The sequence below is a fragment of the Meles meles genome, chromosome 4 (genome assembly GCF_922984935.1).
Source record: "Meles meles chromosome 4, mMelMel3.1 paternal haplotype, whole genome shotgun sequence".
NCBI classification, from domain to species: Eukaryota; Metazoa; Chordata; class Mammalia; order Carnivora; family Mustelidae; genus Meles; species Meles meles.
Window position 1 is genome coordinate 46,957,245 of NC_060069.1, and position 18,867 is coordinate 46,976,111.

The 18,867-nt window shown below is 38.3% G+C and overlaps 1 protein-coding gene across 1 annotated transcript; it reads right to left on the reverse strand.

Annotated features, from left to right (window-relative positions):
• Positions 1-722: 722 nt before the first annotated feature.
• On the reverse strand, positions 723-18,207 carry PLAAT1 (phospholipase A and acyltransferase 1). Its single transcript, XM_046003818.1, has 5 exons — positions 18,156-18,207; positions 12,609-12,674; positions 11,906-12,044; positions 7,041-7,309; positions 723-832 (listed from the first exon to the last, which is right to left on the reverse strand). Exons 3-5 carry the CDS (start codon positions 12,042-12,044, stop codon positions 731-733), a joined length of 510 nt encoding a protein of 169 aa, XP_045859774.1. The 5' UTR covers positions 12,609-12,674; positions 18,156-18,207; the 3' UTR covers positions 723-730.
• Between the last annotated feature and the right edge of the window lie 660 nt (positions 18,208-18,867).

Consider the following 18,867-nt stretch of genomic DNA (forward strand, 5'->3'; position numbering starts at 1 on the left):
CTTTAAACCAGCATTTAATGATCTCTTGCTAAGGTTAAAAGGGTCAAATCCTTGAAATATTTCAAAATCCAAAGGGAATAATGTAGAAGTAACAGCCCACTCTTGCTTGTCACATACTCCTGACAAATGAGTCACTTCCAGGGAAATCACTGGATCTAAAACGCTGGAGCACAGAATTTCGTCTCCCGCCTACTGCACCTGCATCTACACAGGAGCTAGGAGATGGGCGTGCACTCTCAAATGGATTGTTAATCAGAGCTCCTCAAACTGCCTAATGAAATGTTCAAATGTCCCAGTTTCTTTTCTGACCAGAAAGGGAATAAGAAGTTAGATGTCAATCTCAATTTGGGGCTCTTAACATTTCTTTTAAAATCACATATAAACTGTTCTCTATTCCTTCAGAAAGTAGAAAATAGCCACCCTCAGGAAAAAGGAAAACAACATTTATGGTAGAAGATAAAATATGATGTGATTTTGTTAAGATCCGCTGCTGGCTTGCTCAAAAGGCTACTGCTTCTTGTTCAAACTGCCACAGCAAATCTTTGCTAGTAGGGAGAAAAATTTCCATGGCTCAATGATGAGATAATATCAGTAAGCAATTTATTAAAGAGCCTGCCATCCATCACTGGAATGTGGAACAATAATGATGCATTGAAAATAAGTATTCATCCCAGTTTTTTTTCCCCCGCCTCACAAATTCCTTCAGCTCCAATATCTCTTCAGTAAATTGTTAATAGTATTTTGCTCTTTGTCTTTTTGGAAACAAGCCCAGGAGTGAGAAGGCACCAGCAGCAGCTGCCACAAACCCAATGGTACTTATTGCTTGGTTGGCCTATAAAGAAATGAGAAACAAACAAAAAACAAATCTTATTCTAAAGGCATCTCTGTCCTAAACCCAAACTTTAGCTTGTTAATTAAAACGAAGACATTTTTAATGTACAAAGGATAAATTTAAAGCTTCATGTAAAATTCAACTGAAATGAACAAATAAATTTATAATTTTTACAATTATGACAAAGATATAGTTAAATGCACATATGTATATATTCTTCATATTTTTGTGGTCCCCAACAATTTATTACTCATTATGGCACAATTCCTTATAACCATGGTAGTATATCTGGGAGGTAGTTTTACTCCTGTTTTGCAAGACTTGGTAAGTTAAGTGATTTGCCTGAGGTCATACCACCATGCTGTTTAGATACAGGTTGAGTCATGAACCAATTCCCTCTAAACAATCATTATCTCCTAAACACATACTGGTTTGTTTGGGTCTATACCAGGGTGAAAATCTGTGTCTGTGTGTGTGTGTGTGTGTGTGTGTGTTTTCTGACTTGAGAATGTCTACTAGCAAAATAATTCAGAGATGTAATCCAAGCTAAATACCTATAAGCTCTTATTTGGTAGATACAATATCTATTTTGATAAACAAACTTCCAAAGAAGTCAATAATGATGTTAACTATTGTGTCAAAAATTAATTTCTCATGTAGACAAACTAAAATAAACCACTCTCAAGTTCAATTGTCCATAAAGGAGTTCAGACATTTATAGCTTTAAGGGTATTAATCATCATCATGATGAGGGATCTAATGAATATTCATGGTTTTCATGGCACTCAGCTAATATTGCCTTCCATCTGTATGAGTTTGAGTGCAATTTTATGACCCAAAGGTCACATTCAGATGCTTCAGAGTCATCAGGTATTCTGAAAACAACAGTTGTTCTCTGGGATTTAAGAATCGGGCTTTCAAATAAAGCAAAACATTTCTCCCAAATGACTCTAGGGACCAACCCAAATACTGGAAATCCTGACCCAGCTCACATTTGAGCATACCTTCTGTCTAACCCACAGGCCTTCCCCACATAGGCTGCCATCCCCACAAGACTGCCACACAGTGCCTCCCCAACTGTAGCTTCCCTGTTGGAAATAGACCACAAGGGCCTGGCCAAGAAAGAAACACAGTGACAGGAGTATTCATTCCATTACACCATCCTGTGGTCTCTAGGGACAAGGCCTGTCATTGTAGCTCCCTACTCTGCCACCATCCTCAGTTGCCAGGGAGAGTGGCATTGGCAAACAACTGACAAATCCAATTTAGTTTACAATTCTAATTCTGTTTGGTTGATTATTTTATTCATACATTTTAATGAGTCACCACCTAAGTTATTTCCCAGGGAAGAGTCAGAATTTGCCGCAGCATAGAGCTACACACTTGGCACATGGAGAGTCAAAGGGACAAGAGGATAGGAGATATAGGACAACATTCCAAAGAGGGGCAAAATCAGTAATCAGACAAGGATCAAGGATTATAATTCAAGCCTACCCCTCATTTAATTTCAGGTGGATACTGAGATCCCAGGAAGTTCTGAGATGGGGAAATGTGGCAGGTAATAAACAAATAAGAAGGGGCAATTGGTGCCTTTAGAAAGAGGAGTCAAAAGATAGCCTGGGGAGGTGGCAGAATCCTGTGGGTAGGGTGGTCCCAGCTAAATGCAGACCTAATTCACTGTGTCTCCTTCAGCCACTTGAAACATAAGCGGTGAGAGAAATCCCACAGATCTAAGAGGTCTGGGGAGAGCAATGTGATCCTAAACCAAAACCCCCTGAAAGCACATAGGCCAGATACCATGACAAGGAAGCTACTTCCTACAGTGTAGGCAGTTTCCCAAATCCCAAACACTTATTTCAAGTTATAGTCTAGATGGCAAAATTCTGAGTAATTTGGATAATCTCTTGGAGTTATGTGTAATGGGATTTGACCTGCAAGAATATAACATCCCAGAATGTTCTCAGTGAACTATTATGAACAAGAGCTTTTATTTTACAATTTAGGATTATAAAATCACTTAAGCTGGCTCTTCACATTTTATCCTTTACAGGGCTTATAAAGAATAAAGGCCGCATTCCAAGGATCTATACGTGACCAATGAAACATTAGCTGAATCTGGAGTGCTGTGTCCTGACATAGTGTAGTTGGGTCACAGATGACTGCAGGGCTTATCAAAATTCCTCTTCCCCTGAGACTAAGGCCACAGTGCTATGCACTGAAGCACAGTCAGAGTGTATCACAGTTCAGCTTGTCCAGGCCTATTCAAGGGCACTGCCATCTTCCACAAAGGCAGGCACATTTTAATACCTTGTTAAAACTGTATCAGTGGCAAATGTCTATTTAAAATTTTTTTTAAAGACAAGCCACAGACTAGGAAAAAAAAAGTTTCCAACAGACAGATCTGGTAAAGAACTGTTATTCAAAATATGCAAAAAGCTCTTAAAACTCAACAAAAAGAAAATGAGCAAGGAACCCAATTTAAAAATCTATAATTGAAGGGCGCCTGGGTGGCTCAGTGGGTTAAAGCCTCTGCCTTCGATCTCAGGGTCCTGAGATTGAGCCCCACATCAGGCTGTCTGTTCAGCAGGGAGGCCGCTTCCCTCTCTCTCTCTCTGCCTGCTTCTCTGCCTACTTGTGGTCTCTGTCTGTCAAATAAATAAATAAAATCTTAAAAAAAAAAACTATAATTGACAAAAGATCTCAAAAGACACATCATCAAATACGATATGCAGGTGACAAAGAAGCACATGAAAGGATGCTTAACTTCACAGATTTAGGGAACTGCAAATTAAGACAATGAGATACCACTCTGTATCTAGCAGAATGACTAAACCCAAAATGATCACAACACCAAATCCTAAAGAAGATGTGGAAAAACAGGAACTCTCATTTCCTGTTGGTGGGAATGCAAAAGGGTAGAGCCACTTTGTAAGACACTTTGGTGGTTTTTTACAAAACTAAACATACTCTTACCATACAATCCAGTAATCATGCTCCTTGGTATTTACTGAAAGGAGCTGAAAATTCATATCCACATGAAAACCTGCACACAAATGTTTCTAGCAGTTTTAGTCACAATTACCAAAACCTGAAATCAACCAAGATGTTTTTTAGTAGATGAACGTACATCCAGACAATGGAATGTTACTGAGTGATAAAGAAAAGTGAGCTACCAAACCATGAAAATAGATGGAGGAATTTTCCATGCATATTGCTTAGTATGCATACTGCTCAATTGTTGCCAGAGGTTTAGAGTGAAGGAAAGATGAATACTCAAGCAGAAGATAGAGGAATTTTAAGGCAGGGAAAGTATTCTGTATGAAACTATAGTGATGTATATATATATGTCACTATACATCTGTCAAAATTTATAGAATGTACAACACTGAGAGTGAACCCTAATGTAAACTATTTTAGGAGAGGCAAAACTTTTTCCTGTATCCACCTTAGTTTCTCAGCTGAACCTTATTAATAAAAGACAACTTTACAAAAGAAAACCAACAAGTTTACTAATGTTCATCTCATATATACATGGGAGAAACTCAGGGAAGAGTATCTCAAAGAGGTGGAGTAGAATTCAGGCTTATATGGCATCTTCAAAAAAGAACAGTAAGTTTGTAGAGTAATGACAGGACAAAAGAAAGCAGTTTTAGGCTTCCCAGAGCAGTGGACCATGGGAAGGTAAATATATGAGAAACTTATGACAAAATCTAGTTAGTTAAGGTTGTCATTTAGATGCCTCTGGTGTCCTCTCCAGGCTGGTAAGAGTCTTAATGATAACCACCAGTTGTCCTGGATGATTAACTTTTGTCCTTCCTGCTAGAGAAGGGCAGAGGAACGCCTTTGAAAATGTATGTCCCACTTTTAGGGTCTGCTTCTCAATTGCCTTCAGCTCAAAATAATCCTTATGCCACATATTTTGAGGTGATATATTCCAGCTTTCATCACTATGTACTCTGGTGGGTAACATGTCAGTGTTGGTTCATCTTTTGTAACAAGTATACTACACTGATGTGGACTGCTAATAGTGGGGGAGGCTGTGTACATGGCTAATGGGGAGGGCTTTGAGGGAATTCTCTAAACTTCCAGTTCAATTTTGCTGTGAACTATATACTGCTCTAAAAAATAAAGTCTATTATTGTTTTTTTAAATACAGAAAAACACAAAGAAGAAAAAGATGGGGCTACAATCCTTCCACCTTTCTAATCTTTTTAAATGCATTTGCAGTTTTTTAAATTGGGATAAATACACAGCCATTCCCCCCCTAAAAAAACAGTTCTTTTTTTTATTTTTTTTTAAAGATTTTTTTATTATTATTTATTTATTTATTTATTTGTCAGAGAGAGAGACAGAGAGAGAAAGATCACAAGTAGGCAGAGGCAGAGGGAGAAGCAGGCTCCCTGTCGAGCAAGGAGCCCAATATGGGACTCGATCCCAGGACGCTAGGATCATGACCTGAGCCGAAGGCAGCCGCTTAACCAACTGAGCCACCTAGGCGTCCCCTAAAACCCCAAAGCCCTGAGGAGATCAAAAAATGAATCCAATATTAGCTATTATTAGTAATAATACTATTAATTATTGATAGTAATGAAAATAATAATACAAGTGCTGTAGTTTCTATCAGGTCAACATTTTATTGAAGAGTACCAACAAAGATTTATAAAAATTTTTAAATATTGTGATTAAAAATATTCATCCAAGTTTTGCTGGTTTGGCGATGGATAATATGTAATACAGTGTGCTAACAGACTTCAAATATCTCCTATAATCCTCCAAACAACCTCAGTTTATAGATTAGGAAACTGATAAACAATATTCCCAAAACCACCTAGCTAACCCCTGGGGAAGAAGTTGGTCTAGCTCCGGTCAGCAGAATTCCAAAGTTTAGATGGCTGCTTAGGGCTGTCAGAGCAATGTCTTCAACAGAACCTGTTAGAAAACCGTTCTAGTTGTTGAGGAATGATTAATTTTCCTGAGTTGATTAGGGTACGAAAGGTGAAAAGATGAGGGATTATAAATTAGAGTCAAAGCAAAAAAGGTGGTATTAATCCCCCCCCTTTTTTTAAAGCCACATTTAAAAAATTGCTTGTTGAACACAGCAGACAAATTTATCATTTGCAAAGGAGAGGGATGGACTCCATTTCCAGCTATATTACTAGTTTTCAATGCAAAGGTGAGCAGGAATTTGTGTGGATATCCTCTGTGTTCTGGTTCAGAAGCAATTTATTGTTACATGTGAATAGAACATTCATTATGTTCATGTATTTCCTAATAAAAATGAATTTCCAATTAAATTATTTCCTAATGAAAACAAATGTATCCTTTCATAATGTTCCCTCTCCTATCTTCCCAAGCTTCCAGGAGAAGAATTGTAAACTCATTCCTTAGAATAGACTTTTATATAACAGATTCAACAGTTTCAAGATACTGGGAACCTTTATTCATTCTCTTATATCACTTTAATAAATCTTTAGGTTAAAACATCCATGATGGAATTGGATTGGTGGTATGATAGGAAAAAAGAAGGCAAATGAATCAAGCATGCTCTTAGTTAGAAATCTGCTATGCTACAAAATAGTGTGAGAAATGGCAACATTACATGCTATTTTAAAAATAATCGATCCATTTTTAAAAAATCATTCAAAAGCTCAATGAATCAAAGGAGCTGCTTAAAAGCACACAATTTCTCTGAAACTAGCATTGCAAGGAGACAGAAACCATTTTCAAATCTACCAAAATATGTCTGTTATTAGTTGGCCTCTTTCAGCTAAGGGAAAAGAATCCCAGAGTTACCATCTATGTTTTTGGCAAATGATCTCCCACTTAAAAATGTCAACATTCTTTTCAGAATGTTCTTTTCAGTGCATGAGGTTACTGATTTGAAACTGCTGTATGACAGGGAAATGGGAAAACAGAACAAAACAAAACCCTGAAGGACAGAGGGTAATAGGACTGACAGGAAAGCTATGGTCTTGATTTTGCTTCAAGTTCCTTCCAGCCCCAAATTCATGATGTCCACGTTCAAGCTTTAATTTGGCCATTAGCTTGCTATATGACCTTGGTCAACTAGATTCCTTCCTTTATCCTTTGGAATTCTCATATTTTCATGTCCTTTTCCTTTTGTTTGCTGCCTGGAAGTCTTACAGTCAATAGTTATTATTTTTTCCAATATAAGAACCTTTCTATATATCTTCTAAAGGAAACTCACCTGTTCTGAAACTCCTTCTCCATAACGAAGCAAAGTCACAAAATGCTCACAGTTGTTGACAAGTATGTCATATTCCACCTCCTGTCCAATAACCATCTCTGACCGTTGCATGACTTCTTCCACGGGGAGAGGGGAGTAGGTCCCATCATATTTATTGTTTATTCTGTATGTGTCCTTTCCCACAACATCCCTCAGCAACTGCATCTTCACCAGGGCTTTCCTGCTGAATACAGACTTGGCGCTTGTAAATGATGAAGAAATGCCATCCTCTATAAGGAGAATTCTAGTTAGCAAGATCAAGTGACACAACCCAGTAAAACCCAATGCCATATAATTACAGTGCCACACCTTCGGAACTGATGGAGTCACTGAAGCCCCTGAAGGAAGGGAGCTCTGTTCCTAACTTACCACCAAACCAGAGGCCAGTTATTCTTGCCAGTCTGAACAACTCATTCTGTAAGTTTATCAGTGACACTTAGTACAATATGAGTGGGAATATAAGGAAACTCTCTGAATATTTGTATCTGCCCATAGAGCAGACTGGGTGAGAAAACTACCCATTCTTGAGGAATAAGATCTCTATCAGTTGGCATTATTGTTAGAGATCTTGGTATATGTTCTTAGCACAGTACATCTAAGATCACTGTCTACATTTTTTCTATAAAACATGCTCGTTTCCAGCATCCGAACCTTCCAAACTAGTATCTCTGGAGCTCGGCAGTTGTATATTAGGATCAGTGAGCTCATCCTAGTGTCGAAGCTGTGCTCCTTACCCTTTCCTCTGCCTTTTACACTTGTCCTTTTGACGTGGCTTGAAATCTGCATGGTACAATTTGAAACCTGCGTGGTACCTCAGTCCTCTAAAGGGTCAGATAGGGTCAACTGGGGCCCTGCTTTTGTCTTGCCAGTTCCTTTTGACAAAGAAACTAAGTTCTGAAACTGAAACTAACCTAGTAGGTACTGTCCAATAGATGTGGCCCTAGGCTATGCTCTACCCAGCCACCTGTTATATGCCCCATCCCCTGCCACTCCATTTTAGCTGCCTTATTTGGCAAGCATCTGCCTAGACTGCCAGGGACCATTGTCTCCTGGCCTGCCACTATCAGTATCTGAGCCTGGACAGATGATTGCTCAGTGTTCAGCTCTAATGCCAGGCCCTGGTCCCTCTCCATCTGCCTGAGACTGCTATGCTTAGCTATTTTTCAAGTAAATCATGGGGGGGGGGGGTGTCTCCATATAACTGGTGGTTAGACACTCTTCTTTTTTCTACTTCTCTTTTTTCCTAACTTCCAAGATCCTTTTCTTCAAGCAGCATTTCCAGTTACTATCTTACACATTGAAAGTCCTTAGACAGGGGCACCTGAGTGGCTCAGTGGGTTAGGCCTCTGCCTTCGGCTCAGGTCATGATCTCAGGGTTCTGGGATCGAGACCCACATCAGGCCCTCTGCTCAGCAGGGAGTCTGCTTCCCCCTCTCTCTCTGCCTGCCTCTCTGCCTACTTGTAATCTCTCTTTCTCTGCCAAATAAATAAAATAAAATCTTAAAAAAAATAATAATAATAAAGAAAGTCCTTAGACATTACAAGTTCTTAAAGCCTGCATCTCCTAGTTAGAATTCCTAAAATTTTTTAAAACTAGTCTGTTGCAATCAATTCACAGGTGAGGATATTGAAGTGTGGAGAGAAACTGGCTTGCAAGAATATGATGTGAGTAGTTAACAACAGAACCAGGAATTGGATTTCAGTATCTAGGATCAAAGCTCCATGCTACAACCACAGTAATATGAAGCTTAATGCGTGAAAATAAAGAAAGAACAGAAAAATCTCTTTATTATTTTCCAGATGTGAAAACTGCAGAAATAATGTAACATTGCTTAATGGTAATCACCAGACTCTGCAGAAACTAATGGCTCTTTATCATGTATGTTATTTTATTTGCCATTTCTATTTCCAGTACTCTAGAACAAGAGGCAAATATTTCAAAATGTTGCAAAAACCACTTCATTAAAAATTCTCAGATGTTTTCAAGATAGTAAGACTAGGATTATTTACACTTTTTTCTAAAGGTATCATGAAGAAAAAAATGTCCCAGTCTATTTAATTGCATACATTTTTTCTTAAGAAATGATTTGTGCTTATTTCTAAGCATTTAGGAAATACAGAAAAAACTACATAAACATGTAGATATAAATCACCCATTATCTACCCACCCAGAAATAACTGTTAATATTTTGATGTATTTCTATTATGTCTTATTAACACATGAATACTGATGTGTGTATATGTGTGCATTCACATGTGTATATATTATTTCTTTGCAAACTAGGTATCATATTACATACTGCATTTTTAATCTGGAATTTTCAAATAAATATCATGCAAGATTATCTCATGCAATTAAACATGGCCAGAAATAGGATTTTTTAATGGCCATTATAGGAGATGTTGTTTTGGCCTATCTAGCACCCCATCCCACAACTGACTCTTTCTTTCTGGAAAAGGTTTTGTATGGGTCAGATACAGTATCTCATTCTCCTGGGCACAGGGCTCGTCCAGTGATGGGCATGGGATCCACACTATACGAACTAGGATTGTTCTCCATGCTAGTTCCTACTAGAACAGGACGAGATTAGCTCTCTTCTGTTGGGTCACAGGACTGGAAGAATGAGAGGCTAAGGATACTGACGGGTATTAGTTCAGCTTCCTAGAGAGACATAGTCTGGGATTATTAAGACAACATACAGAAAGAAAATACAGATATGAGACTTGATAATCATGTTCAATCCCCTTCATCCAGGCATCCCTGGGTCCGGGGCCATCTTCAACCTTTTTGTAGTTCCCCTCAGTGAAGCAATGAATTTGCCTTTTTGCTCAACCTAATTTGTTTGTTTTCTGTTACTTGCAACTAAAGAATTCTGTCAAACATAGAATATGTTTGACATATCTAATATGTCAAATATTAGATATGACATATATCTAATATTCTGTGGCAAAGTCATAATTCATTTAACTAGTTCCCTACTGAACATTAAGCAACTAAGAAATTCTTTTTTTGTATCTCTTAGTCTCCTCCACATTATTTCATCCATTCCCCTATCCTCTTCTCGCTGGTAACCACCCATTTGCTCTCTATATTTACAAGTCTGTTTCTGGCTTGTTTGTTCACTTGTGTGTGTGTGTGTGTGTGTGTGTGTTTTAGATTCCACATGTAAGTGAAATCATATGGTATTTGTCTCTCTCTGCCTGACTTATTTCACTTAGCATAATACCCTCTAGGTGCATTCATGTTGTTGCAAATGGTAAGAACTGATTCTTTTTTATGGCTGAGTAATAGTCCATTATTTTTTTTTAAGATTATTTATTTATTTGACAGACAGAAATCACAAGTAGGCAGAGAGGCAGGCAGAAAGAGAGGAGGAAGCAGGCTCCCTGCTGAGCAGAGAACCTAATGCGGGACTCGATCCCAGGACCCCAAGATCATGACCTGAGCCGAAGGCAGAGGCTTAACACACTGAGCCACCCAGGCGCCCAATAGTCCATTATTTATATACCACATCTTCTTTATCTATTCATCTATGGATGGACACCTAGGTTGTTTCCCATATGTTAGCCATCGTAAATAATGCTGCAATAAACATAGGGGTACATGTATCGTTTCAAAATGGTGTTTTCATTTTCTTTAGGTAAATATCCAATAATGGAATTACTGGATCATAGGAATTTCTATTTTTAATTTTTTGAGGAACCTCCATATTGTTTTCTGCAATGTGGCTGCACCAGTTTGCATTCCCACCAACAGTGCTAGAGGGTTCCCTTTTTCTCCACATCCTCACTAACATTTGTTATTTTGCTATCGTCTATTTTTTAAACTGTTATAAATGAGATAGAAGTAAACACTCTTATAAGGAATGTTATTCCACATTTCTATAAATATTTCTGAAGAATAAAATCATAGAAGTACAATTACAGGGTCAGAATACATGATCTCTTTTAAGACTTTTAATACATAGGATCGCCTGGGTGGCTCAGTCCTGAAGCCTCTGCCTTCAGCTCAGGTCATGATCCCAGGATCCTGGGATCCAGATGCCCACATCAGGCTCCCTGATGGGCAGGAAGCCTGCTTCTCCCCCTCCCACCCACCTCCCCTCTACCCCCCACCACTTGTGTTCCCTTTCTTGCTGTGTCTCTCTCTGCCAAATAAATAAATAAAATCTTTTTAAAAAGACTTAATACATACTGTTAAATTGTTTTCAGGAATGATGTTAGCAACTTTCATTTCTTTCAACAATACCCTTTTTTAATATCCTTTATAGCCTTATCCACACTATTATCATTTTAAAATCTTTGCTATGTAATAGTAATAAAATCTATTATTTTATTACACAATTTCTAGATTACTACCTTTAAAGATAGGTATTGGCTTTTGGTATTCTTTTCCTATAAACCGTTCATAGTTCCTTACCCAGTTGTTTGTTGGGATTTTGATGTTTATGTATCCACAGCATCTAGAATAGCATTTGGCATATGCTGAGTAATCTATAAATAAATGTTGAATGAATTGATATAATTTGTGTGATATAGAAAGACAATGATTCTTACCATGCTTGTGACAAATATTTTCCCCAGTGGATTATTTACTTTTTCATTTTTCTTTTCCAATCCAGAGGTTTTAAATCTTAATGTTAATTGGTCTTTGTGATTTATCCAATGCCAGTTTGGTCTTAATACGTCCTTCTCTAAACCTGTTTCATATAGGTTTATCTACTTTCTATATTTTGTTTCTATTTTATTTCATGATTTCATTCATGATTCCTCCTTATAACAAGAAAATTCAAAAGCTCTTAGGAGTTGCTGGAAACAAACCTTACCTAGAGGTGCTATGTTGATAACATAACCATCACCCAAGTACAGTGCCCAGTGCTGATAGCCAGAACGAAATACTTCAATCAAGTCCCCTGGCTGGGGGTTACCAGGATAGCTCAAACTAAAGCAATCATTAAACGCCATCTGAAATGATAGACACAAAGAAGATCTAGCTGACATGACTTGCAAAAAGAAAATCCATTTAAGACTTCCATAGAAGTATAGACACACAGAAATTATTGGGATTGCATTCCTTATTAAAGACTTAAATCATGCCACTGTCCTTTTCTTTCAATGATTCCAACACTGTATTATGTGCATACAGTTGAAAAAGATGTGAGAAAGAATTTTGTTTGCTAATCGCTTAATTTTCTATAGCAATGCTTCTCAACCTGGTCAATCCCAGGGCTCCTTTACAATAGTAAGCATTTTAGAGTTCCCTCTTTAAATCCAGAAATTCATAGACAGTATAATTTACCTGTATACAAAATTTCCAAAGTATTAATATATAATAAATAATAATATATTATTATTTATTATACATGTAATACAATTATATATTATTTATTAATATATAATAAATAATAATATAATTCCTATTTGGAATAGAAAGGGGAATTTAATTTATAATAACATCCGTTTTATGTAAACACTCAGTCTGTGACTGTACCAAAACGCATAATAAAGTGTCCATATGCTTATACTTACTTAACATGAAAAAGTCAACATTCAGAAGCAGAAGATGAGAAGTCTTTCCACCTTTCATATACCAGCCTAGTAAAATCAAAGAAGAGGGCATGGGTGTATACTGATATTCTGTGCCCAAAAATACCTTATATTACAAAACTTACTCTATCATTTAACTTAACCAGAGATAAGTTCCAGGCTCAGATGAGTGGCCAGCCAGATATTCAGTCATACTGTAAGAAACAGGACATTGCTTCCTTGTGCCAAACTGTACTGTGCAGGACTAGGTAATTCAGTCTCTACCCACTAAATAATCAGTAAATGCTCTGTGTCATATGACAACCACGAACATTCCCACAGATTTCCACCACTCCCCTGCTGCTTCACTCACTGTCTGATTCCTTACTTACTGATTCCAAAAACAGTGTAAAGTAGCCATTGTAGAAGTGAGACAACTTGAAAGGTCGGAGAGTTCACCATGTTGATGAACATGTCTGAAAATTCTGAGTTTGGTGAAGTTTTTTTTTTTTTCTTTTAAGTCAATACTTTTCAGAAAGAACATATAAATCCCTGATGGTTGATTTTTATGGGAGGTTACATTTCCTATGTATGTATGGCGTGGAAGTAGAATGACTCAGCAGGCAGAACTTAGAGACTTTCATCAGTACTCAAAAGGAGATTTTAGTGCTATATCCGTGTTGAATCTCTAATTGACAGCAGTTTCTCATCATCTCTTACTCTAATATAGATATGTATGCTCATTTACAAAATAAATCCAAGTGCCAGAAAGGGAAATTTCCAAACCATCTAAGTTATAATCTTAATAGCATAGGTTAAGGACTTGGGAATACAGACTATCATTTTTCTGGCACTCTAAAAGTCTTTTTTACAACACTTAATATTGGGAGGGTGTTTTCCCAAGTATTTGTGTGCCATCTGTTGAAAACTTCAATCATCACACTATCACAGAAATCCAGCCAAATGTAAGCTGTCCATCTGTTGAAAAATAACTATTAAAACAACTTTATGGAAACCATTAAGTCTAACCACTCTGTCAAATATGTTTGAGTCTTATTAAGATGGAGTTCAGAATTTGGCCACATGGGCACTAAAAGGAAAAATAGATAATATACTATGAAATAAACAAACACATTTCCCATGAATAGGATTCAGCAAACACACACAGCTGCCTACTAGAATTCAGGGACCTAGCCAAGCTTACAATAATAATCATCCTTTGAACAGAGAGCACTTTGTAGTGTAACATTTTTTTTTCAAATGCACTATCTCAATTAACCCTATTTAACTTTTTAAACAATTATTTGAGCTTATTATGTTGCCATTCCATTTTGTAGAAAAAATATACAGTAGCTAATGCCAACTTCTGGAAAATACTCATTGAAACCTTCATACGGATCACTTATATTGGGGTTATATCCCAGGAAACCCATTGTTAGCTGAAAATATCATAGGTCAAAATGCATTTTCTTCTTCTAACCTACCAAACACCATAACTTAGCCTAGCCTACCTTCTACATGCTCAGAATACTTCCATAAGCTTACAGTTGGCAAAATCATCTACCACAAAGCCTATTTTATATTCAAGAGCTGAACATCTCATGTAATTTATTGAGAATTGTACTAAAAATGAAAAATATGGCTGTATGGCTATATGGCTACAAAATGGTTCCCAATGCTGGGGCAGTGGTGGTGAGCTGCCGTAACCAGGCTTTGTGAACTGGCCAAAGCTAGACAGGTAGATGATAAGCCACAGAGGTGGCTGTGTGTAAATGTTGAGTAAGTAGCTCATGGCTTTTGTGTGATTTGAGCTCCTTATCCTTTCAGCCACAATAATTCCATGAAATAGATGATTCCACTGCACAATTTTAACATATTTAACACATTTTCAATTCTGACATACAGTTTGTAAACTGATTTATGAAATGTAAGTTAATTGATTTCATGAAGCCTAATAGATAGATAGATAGATAGATAGTGGGATAACAATGAAAACATTTCATATGAGTAGCCACTCAAGAAACTAAGGGAGGAGATAGGAAGCTAATATGTAAGGAGAAAGTGAGTTCCAACAGTAAGTGCTTAGAAACACAGCAATTTACTCCAGAAAGGTACATCAGACATTACTTACTCCACTGCTCTCCAAACTTGTTTTTAGCACAGGGCCCTGAATTAAATCAAATATCAGAGGGACCCACAAAAATATAAAACACTAAAGTACCTCTATCCTGGATGAAGTCAGGAAGGAGCATGCGAGTCCTATCTGCTTCTCATTGCTGCTGCTACTGAGGTTCTCTGGGACCCCAGAAATTCTAGGAATGGAGCTTGAATAACACCCATCTAGTTCTAGCACAGCCCCTCATTTTCAAGATAGGGGAACTAGTAACAGGTGGATACTTTGACTCGCCAAAGGTCATATGCTATTTTACAAAAGATTTTCAACAAATGGTGCGAGAGCAATTGAACATTCATTAAAAAAAAAACAACAAAACAACAACAGACAAAAAACAAAACAGAAGTAAATACAAATCTCTACCCAAGTCTCACATCTTATACAAAAAATATTTCAAAATGGATCATGGAATTAAATGTAAAACTATAAAACATAGAGGAGAAAGCACATAAAAGAAATTCTCCAGGATCCAGGGTAGACGGGTTCTTAGTCTTGATACCAAAAGTACTATCCATACAAGGAAAAACTGGCAAATTGACGTCCTCAAAATTTAGAGCTTTTGCACTGAAGAAGACCCTGTTAAAAGCTCAAGAAGACAAGCTTCAGAATGGGAGAAAATATTTGCAAACCCCATAACTAAGAAAGGACTAGTATTGAGAACATGTAAAGAACTCTCAAAACTCAAGTGTGAAAGAGCAAGGAATGCAATTAGAACCTGACTACAAGACACCAAGACATTTCACCAAAGAAGAGACTCAGATATCAAGTAAGCCATGTTAAACATCATTAGCCATTTGGGAAATGCAGATTAAAACCACAATGGGATAACATCACACACTTACCCCAATAACAGAAATTAAAAATACTGACAACGGAAAATGCTGGCAAGGAGGCACAGTAACTATATCACTCATTTGCTGGTGAGAACATAAAATGGCCTAGCCATTCTTGAACCAATTTCTTTAAAAACTTGTAACTACCATATGATCCAGAGATGTACTGCTAGCATTTGCTCCAGAGACTGAAGACAATGAAGACTTATATTTACCAAAAAAACCTATACATGAGTGTTTAGAGCAGCTTATTCATAATAGCCAAAAACTGGAAAGAGCCCAGGAGAGACCTTTAATGGGTAAATAAATTATGGTACAGACATACCATGAAATACTACTAAGGAATAAAAAGAAACAAACCATTGATAGGTTAAGCAACCTGAGTGAATCTCCACAGAATTATGCTGAGTGAAAAAAAACATGCCAGAAAGTGTGATACTGTATGATTCTATCTATAGAATATTCTTGAAATGACAAAATCATAGAAATAGAGAACAAATAGTGGTTGCCAGGGGTTAAGGAAGTGGTGAGAGGGAAGAGAGTGTCGCTATAAAAGGGCAACATGAGAGATTCTAGAGATGATGGAAACGTTTTGCATCTTTGATCACATCAGTGCAATAACCTGTCTGTGACATCGCACTGCAGTCTGCAAGATGTTATCACTGGGGGAAACTGGGGAAAGGTGCAAGCGATCGCTCGGCATCATTTCGTACAATTACACGTGGATCGAGAATGACCTAAAAACAAAAATATTAGTGAAAAAAGAGACCAATGCTCTTTTAAAATATAGGACATAGCAGAGGACAGATATGTGGAAGTTATATTGAGGCAGATTTCAGCTGTGTAGGAGGAAAGCTTCATCGAAAGTGGTCAAACAATGGCATAGAGCACCTTGTGCAGAAAGCAGTCTGTCACCGGGAATGTTTAAATACAGTCAGGGTTGATAAAAATGACATTTCCACAGTAGTGGTGGAAGGCGAGAGTGATTAGGGTTAGGAGGCCTTGTAAGGTCCCTTTCAGCTCTGATGTTCTCTCCTTCTGTTTCCCCAGCATGGTGCTAGGGGGAATCCTCAAATCAACACCATGAACGAGAGAGAATGATTTCCCCCATTTTATGGTGTCCACAAGCAGTTCAGGAACCTACCCAAAGTCACACAGTGGGAAAGGGCAGAACTCACAACCTGATTACAGACTCAGATTAGTCTCCCTCAAGATCAGGCTCCCTATCCTAACTGCTTCTGCTCATTCACACTGTACTGCCCCCATTGCTGGCATTTCAGCAGCCCTTCTAGAACACTCTTGGGCTGGTTAGCCATTGTGAGCTGATTATTATGATCACCATTTTACAGATGAGGAACCTGAGGCTCCGATGAGTTATCTGTCAGACCTAAAGTCACAAAGGTAGTAAGTGGCAGAGAGAGAATTCAATTCCAGGTTTGTCTTCTTATTCCAGCCTGCAAGTTCCTTCTTTATACCATTGATTAACACCGTTAACCAAAGGAACTGCTACTAACCATTTCTTGTTTTCCCTCTTCTCAAAAGCCCATCACATGGAGAAGCTGTGAAAGCACATGGAATATATATTTCATCTAACAACACAGAAAGTTTTTAAACATTTACATGCACAACCAGAGAGTAATGGGAAATGGACCTTGGGGAATCCCTAATCTTCTCCTGCAGGAGGGGTGTCAAGGTGGGGCTAGAAGCATCTAGAAGGTGCCAAGACTCAGACCCTAGACAAATGGCTATAGCCTGTCTGCTTGGGACCACATCTACCCATTTCATTTGGGCATACGAAAATAATAGTGTGCTTCATAAACATGAGATAACACAGAACCAATGAAAGATACATTTATAAAGTCCTCTATTACAATCTGTGTGTGTCTCCTTTAAGATAAAAAAGGCTGTTTTAACAGTTCATTTGCACAGAATTGTTTGTCTAGTTCATAACAAAGAGTGGCACGAAGGTAAATCTGCAATCTTTGTACAAGAAATTTCTTGTTTCAACTGCCAAAACAGCCTACCTTGTTTACAGCTCCTTGTTGGTCCCTCCCAGTGCATCTAAAGATACAACTGTCCCCTGAACAGATAGAGACAGGCTGATTACCTGCTGCTCATGTCCATAAAGCCACCTGTGTTACAGGAATGCTAAGAGCACTTTTTCCACAAATTCCTCCCCAAAATGCAATGCTTTTGGAAATCTGAAACACTGCCACAGATCATCCCTTGTCCAACAATCTTCCAATTTGATTTGGACCCTTTCCCACTTCAACCGAATTTTTTCATCCATGGTCCCAGTACACTGAGATGGTTCCATGAAGCCCCACATTCCCAGAACAGCTACTTCGCAACCTCTCAGAGCTGCAGGCACTTTGGTCCCACATCTTCACTCTATGGCTGAGGAGATGAACCATCCTCCCCTCACTCAACCACTGCTTGGAATCAATCAAGCTTCAATCCCCACTACTGACTTCCCACCTTGCCGGCATATGTTTATCCCTACGTTACAGGAAAACCAAACTATTCATTGTTCTTCACACTCACCTGGAATTTTGTTGCTAACACTGAACCTTCTACCTGGAATGCGCTGCCCCTTTCCAAATGCCCCCCAAAGTCCCACTCTTAGAGATCCAGGTCAGATGCCGCCTCCTTCCCAAGGTCTGCTGGCAGTCAGCCAGAAATGACGTCTCCTTGGTAGCTTCCACGGTGCGTTATCTAACGCCTATTGCGTTTCCCACACCTGCGTCAGTTACTGGTGTCCAGGGAATAATCTCTTCCGCTCAGTATGGAGGGCTGGTTCTTGTTTATCTCTACACCTTCAGTTTCTAGCAGAGCGCCTGGCACAAATAACTGCTGAGCAAATATTTAATGAATGAGGGAATGAGAAGCCCCAGCCCAGGGAGGACAGAGTGGTTGGGTTTTTCCAACACATAAATCATGTTAATAGTCCCAAATGCCAAAGTAGTATCACCATCCCCCAAATCTAATATTTTGTAATACCAATTACTTGTATTATTATCCGTATTCGTTCAGTGAGGACGATAGCTTCAAAAAACTTCTTATGCAAGACCAGTTTCTAGTCCTGGTTCTGCTACTTAATAGCTGTGTGACTTGGGGACTGAGTGGAGTCGGCGCTTCCATTTGTAACAAATAAGGGCACGGATGCTCTCTACTGGTCCTTCGAGTTTTTCACATCTGACAGGTGGTGCAAACAAGGTTATCTGGGAACCTAGAAGTCCTCCCCACCATCCCCAGC

Coding starts and splice junctions, on each gene's coding strand:
- PLAAT1 (XM_046003818.1), bottom strand. CDS start 12,044: ATGGCGTTTAATGATTGCTTTAGTTTGAGCTATCCTGGTAACCCCCAG. Junction 7,310..11,905: donor TATCAACATAGCACCTCTAG/GTAAGGTTTGTT, acceptor TTCTCCTTATAG/AGGATGGCATTTCTTCATCA. Junction 833..7,040: donor GAGAAGGAGTTTCAGAACAG/GTGAGTTTCCTT, acceptor ATTTCTTTATAG/GCCAACCAAGCAATAAGTAC.